This window comes from Patiria miniata, unplaced genomic scaffold, assembly GCF_015706575.1.
Source record: "Patiria miniata isolate m_02_andy unplaced genomic scaffold, ASM1570657v1 HiC_scaffold_19, whole genome shotgun sequence".
Taxonomy (NCBI): Eukaryota; Metazoa; Echinodermata; class Asteroidea; order Valvatida; family Asterinidae; genus Patiria; species Patiria miniata.
Window position 1 is genome coordinate 6097648 of NW_024037057.1, and position 9297 is coordinate 6106944.

Genomic DNA, 9297 nt, shown 5'->3' on the forward strand with positions numbered 1-9297 from the left:
TGATACAAAAATACCACTTTTCTTGAAAATGACAGTATACCAGGTGCCATGATTTTACAGGATGCTTTACACTGTCATTCACTAACAGTCCAGCAAGGTATTTCAAAATGATTTGGTAGTTTTATTTTTTGATGTTTGCAAATGTTGTATTTTCCCTTTAAGTTGCAGGATTCTGAACAACTTCCCCGCAATCTTCCCGCAATGAAGTTATCAGTATTGGTGAGTCAAGCAGTTGCTGATGAAAATTTCCCCCGGAACATGTCCGGGACAAATGCAGAGCTTCTTCCGGACAAAGTGAATGATTCTACCCGCAACTCGTCCGGAACTCGTCCCAGATATGAATTGAAACGGGCCCTTACGCCATGACTCTTGAATTGTGGCCGCCAATTGGCAGATGGGCACTATTCATTCTTGTGGCCTCGTAAAATTTTTATCTACCATCGGCTAGTTTTTCTGTGATTTCCATTATGTTTTGTTTTTGTAAGAGGGGAACATTATCTGCAAAATGTTAATTAGATGTGAAGATATTACATGAAAGCAAGATCAACTGACAGTACACGTGAACTCATAGACCTCTTGCCTGCCATGTTGACATCTCAAATCAACAGCTGGCGCTATCAAGATGCAACACATTTTCAATCTCGCAGCACCTTAATTGTTCATTGCTGATATTCTGTGATGTTGAACCATGTTTCACTGTTATCCACAATCTAACTCGATGGATCCAGTAACCCCGTGCGTAAAGATCGAATCCCCGAAGGCTCCAAATAGCGCCCTCGTGTGACGTCATCTGAACCGGATGATGAAGTAGATGACGAAGAAGACAAAGAAGGAGAAGAGGAGGAGGTAGCACAGGTAGCAGTTGTGGCCGGACCGCGCCATCTTGGTCAACCGGCCCATGGTGGAGGACAACAGGCCTCCCGACGTATCAAAGGTGTCATCCTAAAAAACAACCATGGAAAACAGTCTATTAAAAGGTGTCCTGGGTGTTGATAAAGCAACAGGGGCATTAAACAAGGCAACTGGGGTGTGAAAAAAAGCAACAGGGGTGTAGAAAAGGCAACAGGGCCTGGGTGTAGAAAAGGCAACTGGGTGTAGAAAAGGCAACAGGGGTGTAGACAAAGGCAAGGGGTGTAGAAAAGGCAACTGGGGTGTAGGAAAGACAACTGGGGTGTAGAAAAGGCAACAGGGGTGTAGAAAAGGCAACTGGGATGTAGAAAAGGCAACAGGGTGTAGAAAAAGCAACTGGGGTGTAGAAAAGGCAACAGGGGTATAGAAAAGGTGACAGGGTGTAGAAAAGGCAACAGGGGTGTGGAAAAGGTGACAGTGGTGTAGAAAGGTGACAGGGTGTAGAAAAGGCAACTGGGGTGTAGAAAAGGCAACATGGTGTAGAAAAGGTAACTGGGGTTTAGAAACAGGGTGTAGTGAAGGCAACAGGGGTGAAGTAAAGGCAACAGGGGTAAAGTAGGGGCAACAGGGGTGTAGAAAATGTAAAAAGGGTGTAGAATGTGCAACAGGGGTGTAGAAGAGGGAATAGGGACATAGAAAAGGCAACAGAAGTGTATAAAAGGCACCAGGGGTGCACAAAAGCCAAATTCCTTATTTATTTCTGATAAATGTGACAAGAGATGGACATTAAGGAGACAAGATTGAAATGAACAATTACCCCTCCCAAACAAAACAAATCAGGCAGAACAATTTGCAGAACACTTTTTCTTGCAACTTGGAATTTGTGTGAGCTTCGTCTTGCCATGCATGCTTCAAACTTTTCATGATAAACAAAAACCTGATTTTCAAGCCAGCCTACCCCAAGTCTCAAAAGTGTCGAATAAACTTTTCAGCATAAACTTACCAACTGCTTGAGGAAACTGTTCTGCTCTCGTACTTCAGTCCCAATATCGATGGAAAGCTGCACAGAAAAGCCAACAACAAATTGGTAAAAAAATGGCAGACACGTCTTTCAAAATTCTAGTAGATAATATAAAGTATTCGTCATCTTTTTGATACAATATTTTATCAGGGAAATGTTTGACTTGATATTTCAATTGTTGCCCTTACTAACGAAAACCTCGTACAAAAAAAAAGCAGCCCCCTCTAGTATAGTTTTTAATCTCCGCCCCCAACAGCACATTTGTTTTTACTTTCACATGGAAATTTGCGGTTGCATCGAAATTATCCACAGTCAACTAACTACAGTTTTGTGTTTTTGTTCAGTTGTACTGCCATTGTGGTATTGACCTATCGCGGTAGAATCGCGTTAACGCAGCTCGCGCAATATTGTCCAATGACATGATATACAAATGGACGCGGAACGCGCATAATCTGAGACGAACAAAACTTAGTGTACAAAAACTCCATAGGGTTGTCTAATAAGGGGTGGGCTATTAAACTCACAAACGGTGATAGGTCAATTCCTGAGGTAACTGGTTAAAATCTTGCACGGGACATTTTTTTTTTTTTTACCTAAAATTGATTCAAAGTGATCCCGTCAACTTACCGATTTGAGCGTGGAGACTTTTTCATGTAGACTGTCCACGAGTCGCTCGTTTTCATCTTCGACTGCGTTGTAGTCTGAGTAGGTGTGATTGCCACTGGCTTCCACTTTCATCACAACAATTAAATTAAAAATGGAATTTAGTTTGTGTTTTGGTGAATGTTTCGGCACACATTTTTCAAAGTAAATATGTTGTAAGACCAACACAAATACATTATTGAAAACCCTCTAAATAAAACTAAGAAGTAAAGGTATTGTCTTGGTCTTCGGCCATCACATGTCCTTTACAACCGTGTAGAAACAACTTCACAATAGTTGCAGACCGTGAGTGCAGAAAAACATTCCAAAAAAAATCAGGCCAACTTTCAGGCGTGCAACTGGAAATTTAGGGGGGAAAAAAACAAGGAAATTCCAAACCACACAAGACTTTGTACAGTGTTTTTCAATTTGTAATGGCATTCATGAGAAGTAAAAAACGAGGAAATCAGCGGAAAAGTTGGATCCCTGAACTTTACTCTCTCTTTTGATGACAAATTCTCCAAAATATCAATATTAATAAGGCAAAGACAAGGTCCTCAGTATTTCACCAGCCAAGTTTGAGGTTTTAATTCAAATTTTAAAAGTGACTTTCTTCAACATTTTTTTGCACCTGAGACTAGTGAAGCCAAGTGAATGATTTCAATTTCAACCGCACTTCCGCTCCGAAAATCATTTTTTTCTCCGGACTCTTGGCCTCCATAAAATCAAAAAAGGAGGGGGAGGGGGGGGGGGGGGGCGGCTGGTACCCTTCTGCCAAATATCAAAACTGACCATTATGATGCATACTGGAAAATATATGCCCATTTTCACGGCGCATTGTAATGGTTTTGGAGCTTGTGATTTCCTCTTTTCTTTAACCATTTATGAAAATAGTTACTGAAAAAATGGCTTTCACAAAAATCAGGCCGGGGGGGGGGGGGGCAAGGAGATCGAGCCCCCCCCCCCCCCCCCCCCCCCCCCGGATACATTACTGTACTAAACCAAATGTTTGCTTCTGTACTGTGTTCTCTTAGTATTGTACAGTTTAAAGGGAACATGAAATAAAATTTTGATTGCATTTTTTTTGCTTAAATCAATAAAGGATGATGTTCTTAACAATATTTTGTGTATGGCGGTGTTTATTTTCTAAGATAAATGGGGGAAAATAATTTGTGAACATGTTTGGTCAAACTACTCCGCCCCACAAAGGGAAGCTTCATTAACATAAAACTTCGCGAGGGGTATGACGCAAGCGGAGGCAGAGACTTGCCGCGCTGCGGGTGCACCGGCATTGCGGCGTGCATCATAATACATGTACATATACATTGCGGCACTGAAAGTTTTTCTGGTGTTTCGTTCGGAATCGAGGAGAAATAACACCCGATTTTCGGCCATGCCGACAAGGTGTGTGGCTGCTGGGTGTAGCAAAACTACCAAGGATGGAGTAAGCCTTCATTTGTTTCCAGTAAATCCGAAATATCGGAGCATTTGGAGAGCCAAAGTGAAGGTAAATACCAGAGCAAAGTGGTCCGGGCCCAGTGAGTTCGCTGCCCTCTGCGCTGCACTTTGAGCCGTCGTGCTTTGATGCTGGTCTGTACAGCAACTTGGGCATGCCCCTAAAAAAACATCGAGTCAGTGTCTGAATCATTAGAACTCTGATTCGAATCGGACGAATCTGTACCATTTTCATTGGATTCGCTAAGGAAAGAAGAGGACGGTCTTCGGAACTTTTACGGTCATGACGGTCGTCGTTGTGTTCATTCGACAACGGTGGCACCGTGGCACGTCCACGTGTACTGTACATATCCCATGTAGACACATTCGTACGTGTGCATATAATGCCACGTACGGGTACGCGGCGGCTGCACATACACACACAGCACAGTAGCTTCGCTAATCCGTCTCGTACCCAGACGTCATTTACGGGCCCTGGATTTCTCTGCCTTTGTTTATGTCATGAACAGCGCCCTCATTTGGAGTTGCCGCGAAAATCAAAAAGGGGGGGTTCAATTTTGGACGGCAAATTACCACACTAAACGTACACCAGAACCAGTTCTGCTTTTAATTCACATTTAATACACATAAATGAATGTATATATAAAATAAAATACGTTATGAAAATTTTGGACTGCATGTTTCCTTTAAGTACTTACGACCTGCTCGCCTCATCCTGATTGGACGATTTGGGAGTCCTCAGATTATGTTGGATTTGGCTTAAGCTGATGCCACAAAGGGATTAGGATTAACAGCTAATCCTACCAGACACAATACAGGCAGATTTATGCAGATTTACACAGAGCTGTTGAGGATCATCAGTGGCTAACCCTGCAGACTGTTTCACTGTAACAAGAACGCGAGGATGAAGGACAAGTTTTATATAAATGTCAACATTAATTAAAGATTTTTTTCATGTTTTTGAAGGTAGGGTGGACAATTTGAAGTTATCAAAAAGTAACCGACCAAATTATTGTTGAAAAGCTTACTTGGTTTAGAGACAGTAATGACACTAAACTCCTGTGAAATTACTCCTTCTGGCACGCTGTCATTTTGAAGAAAACAATAAAGGGATGTTATTTCCAAAGATGTGTCAAGTGCCACATTTTTGGAAATTTCCATTTGTAGTTGGTTAATTGGGTGAATCTGTGAATATTTGGGTGGAAAGCGTTGATACGATGCACACGTAAGCCTACCGTAGGACCATTTTGCAATTTCGGACTTTATTTCTATTTTCCGATAAAACGCCTATTACTAGGCCTAGGCCTATACGGAATAACTTTCATAAATTATGCACTGTCATTAGCATGATTAGTGTCAAGTGTCATGACTGTAGTGAAAGAAAGCGGCTAAATAAGCCCATTAAAAATATATCGTCAGACCCCCTATACGCAGTCCTATTTCTACGCACCCAACTTCAAATGGTGTGAAACAACACGCGTACACGCGCGCGTTGCAAGCGTTAATTTACCACTATCGTGACACTTCCTTTTCATTTGCTTTTTTCAATTAAAAAATGTCAAACTTATAAATTAATTATAATTGACGCCGCTACCTTTTTGTATGTGGCACTATCGCTACAGCTTGAAGATACCCACTACATCAGAACTTGAACGATTTACGACTTAAAAACTTAATTGACATGATGAAAGGTGGTACTAACATATTGCCGTAATTTGTTAAGAAGTCGTGTCATTTTAGAAATGATTGGGCTTCTTTCCTTAATGACCTCCTCTCAGTACTCGAGACGTCTGGGTATCGATCGATTTTTAAAACTCTCTTGAGGGCGCTATACGGTAAGGTTTTAAACTCCGGCTTTATTCGGCATACGCGGATACAGCCTCGTCCCCAGGGTGTCGAGCAGTACGCGCCCACCACTACCTGCTCTCTCACCCTAGTATTGGATCATTTGCATGTGCAAGATTTTTGCACACGTATGCAAATGAGGAACAGTCAGGTGCCTGGATATGCGTTACACATTAGCGTTTGTTTTTGTATGCGGTGTCTGGGGTAAAAACAGAGTCAATTCGTAGCAGCGCGAGCACGGCGTGAGTTACGAAAACACGATTTTTGAAATCAAACTGTTACGATCTTATCGAGACAACATGCAGTATCATATTTCATATTAATATGAGCAAATTGGAAAGGAAATTAGTATTTTCGAGAAGGCGTGGACGAATGATCGCGAAAACACGTACTGCACGTTGTGAATATATAGCACCAAGTACACGATAAAAATCCATTACTAGCCAATTGCGGTATCCAATCAGGATACAGGAAGAAAGTTTCCTATCCAGGGTTTACTATTGGAAACGCCGTTGGAAATAAAGTAAGCACTGGGGACGAGGTTGACGCGGCTAGGCTTCAGATTTAGATCTTAGCCAAATTTGTGACCTGTTCTGTCAAAAGCAGACGCTTCTGGGCAGATGTTGAAATTGAGAAAGGGCCAAAAAACGCTGTGGGGGTGATTTTTATCGATTTTCAATTTTTTGTATATTCGTAATCCTGAACATGTCTAAAATATATTATAAAAGTTTGAAACCCTAATTTGAACTCTACATATACTATTTGGATGATTTTGATAAGGTATATCACTATTATCAGTTAAAGAAATAACTGTTTTGTGACGTTCGTGGCCATTTTCTCCGTTTTCTACTTTTCGACACAATGAACTTCAAAATAGCATAACTCTACACAGCAATGACCGATTTCAAAAATTAAACCACGTGTTAAAGGAAAAAGAACATATGTTAACAATATGTAAAAATATCATTTTCGACCTGATGCCCAGAAAAGACTGATTTTGACTCTTTATTGACGCATGGAGGTAGAATAAATATGATTCAGATACTGGCCACCTTTCAATAGCGCCAGCTTCTGGTCCAATATGCCCAGTCCGGCCCACAGAGCCAGCCGTCCAAATTCGCTCGTAGGCGCCCCCGCCCTACTGTTTGCACAATTGCAGGGCGAGGGGACTGAAGGGGGGGAGGGGGGGGGGGTCACAAGCGAAGCCGTCCAAAGTTGAACCATGGAGGAATACCTCCATGCTTGAACTGAGCCCAATTGGTCCGATGCATATGCGCCACACACTAGCTGTGACCCCCCCCCCCCCCCGGTTTTCGGTGGCCGCTGGTACGGTACGTACGTTACTAGGGGGAATCAAATCCTGATCAAATATGAGACTGACCGTCGAAAATTTTGTTGTCGACGCGTCCCCGCGAAGGGAGGGAAGGAAAGGTGGACAGTTTGACAGGGGAGAGGAGATAGAGGGACGGAAAATAGGAACAAAATAACATTTCAAACCGACCAGGGTAAACAAAAGTGTACTGAAACACTGTAGCCCTAAGGCCTGCCTATCCATGCTCGAATTGTCTACACAGAAAATGAATAGAAGAATACAATGCAAATAAAAATATAAAAATGAAAAGAAAATGAACGAAAAAAAAAAACCCAAACAAAAACCAAGCAAACCAAACCAAACCAAACCAAACCAAACCAAACCAATTCAAACCAAACCAATCCAATCCAACCCATACCAATCCAATCCAATCCAAACCAATCCAATCCAATCAATCAATCCAAACCAAACCAAACCAAAAAACCAAACCAAACCAAACCAAACCAATCCAATCCAATCCAATCCAAACCAAACCAAACCAAACCAAACCAAACCAATTCAAACCAATCCAATCCAAACCAAACCAAATCGGCTGATAAAAAAAACTTCACGTAAGGCGGATCCGGGGGGGGGGGAACGGGGGGGGGGGGCAAAGGGGGCCATGCCCCCCCCCCAAACGAAACCAATTTTTTTTTTGATGTGACATCGCAATAAAGGCAGGCAATGAGTACACCACCATCTTTTCCTCAAAAAAAATTGGGGTCAGAAATTGCCTCAGATCGCACCACAGAGCATCTAGAATCCAAACCCAAACCAAACCAAACCAACCCAATCCAAACCAAACCAAACCAAACCAAACCCAACCGGAACCAAACCAAACCACACCAATGCAAACCAAACCAAACCCAACCCAACCGGAACCAAACCAATCCAATCCAATCCAATCTAATCCAATTGAAACCAAACCAAACCAACCAAACCTAACCAAACCAATCCAAACCAAATCAATCCAATCCAAACCAAACCAAATCGGCTGATAAAAAAAACTTCACGTAAGGCGGATCCGGGGGGGGGGAGGGCCAAAGGGGGCCATGCCCCCCCCCCCCCACCCAAACGAAACCAATTTTTTTTTTTGATGTGACATCGCAATAAAGGAAGGCAATGAGTACACCACCATCTTTTCCTAAAAAAAAATTGGGGTCAGAAATTGCCTCAGATCGCACCACAGAGCATTTAGAATCCAAACCCAAACCAAACCAAACCCAACCCAACCGGAACCAAACCAAACCAAACCAAACCAAACCAACCGGAACCAAACCAAACCAATCCAATCCAATCCAATCCAATCCAATCCAAACCAATCCAAACCAATCCAATCCAATCCAAACCAAACCAAATCGGCTTATTAAAAAAAATTTCACGTAAGGCGGATCCGCAATCCAATCCAATCCAATCCAAACCAAACCAAACCAAACCAAACCAAACCAAACCAAACCAAACCAAACCAATCCAATCCAATCCAAACCAACTTCAAATGGTGTGAAACAACACGCGCGCGTTGCAAGCGTTAATTTATTTTCATTTGCTTTTTTTCAATTCAAAAATGGAAACTTATAAATTAATTATAATTGACGCCGCTACCTTTTTGTATGTGACAGTGACACTATCGCTACAGCTTGAAGATACACACTACATCAGAACTTGAACGATTTACGACCTAAAAACTTAATTGACATGATGAAAAGTGGTAGCATAATTCAAACCAATCCAATCCAAACCAAACCAAATCGGCTGATAAAAAAAACTTCACATAAGGCGGATCCGGGGGGGGGGAACCGGGGGGGGGGGGGGCCAAAGGGGGCCATGCCCCCCCCCCCCCCAAACGAAACCAATTTTTTTTTTTGATGTGACATCGCAATAAAGGCAGGCAATGAGTACACCACCATCTTTTCCTCAAAAAAAATTGGGGTCAGAAATTGCCTCAGATCGCACCACAGAGCATCTAGAATCCAAACCCAAACCAAACCAAACCAACCCAATCCAAACCAAACCAAACCAAACCAAACCCAACCGGAACCAAACCAACCACACCAATGCAAACCAAACCAAACCCAACCCAACCGGAACCAAACCAATCCAATCCAATCCAATCTAATCCAATTGAAACCAAACC

At 42.3% G+C, this 9297-nt stretch overlaps 1 protein-coding gene across 3 annotated transcripts; it reads right to left on the reverse strand.

Moving 5' to 3' along the window:
- Positions 1-354: 354 nt before the first annotated feature.
- Positions 355-8883, reverse strand: LOC119725524 (BET1 homolog). Of its 3 annotated transcripts, none has more exons than XM_038196946.1 (5): positions 8766-8883; positions 4666-4852; positions 2498-2601; positions 1853-1909; positions 355-942 (listed from the first exon to the last, which is right to left on the reverse strand). In XM_038196946.1, the coding sequence occupies exons 2-5, from the start codon at positions 4679-4681 to the stop codon at positions 787-789; spliced, it is 333 nt and encodes a 110-aa protein (XP_038052874.1). In that variant the 5' UTR covers positions 4682-4852; positions 8766-8883; the 3' UTR covers positions 355-786. The 3 variants fall into 3 exon arrangements, with proteins under 3 accessions (XP_038052874.1, XP_038052873.1, XP_038052875.1); XM_038196945.1 differs by lacking the exon at positions 8766-8883 and adding an exon at positions 5562-5750; XM_038196947.1 differs by lacking the exon at positions 8766-8883 and adding an exon at positions 4996-5098.
- Between the last annotated feature and the right edge of the window lie 414 nt (positions 8884-9297).

Coding starts and splice junctions, on each gene's coding strand:
- LOC119725524 (XM_038196946.1), bottom strand. Junction 1,910..2,497: donor AAGTCTCCACGCTCAAATCG/GTAAGTTGACGG, acceptor TTTTCTGTGCAG/CTTTCCATCGATATTGGGAC. Junction 943..1,852: donor ACAGTTTCCTCAAGCAGTTG/GTAAGTTTATGC, acceptor GTTGTTTTTTAG/GATGACACCTTTGATACGTC.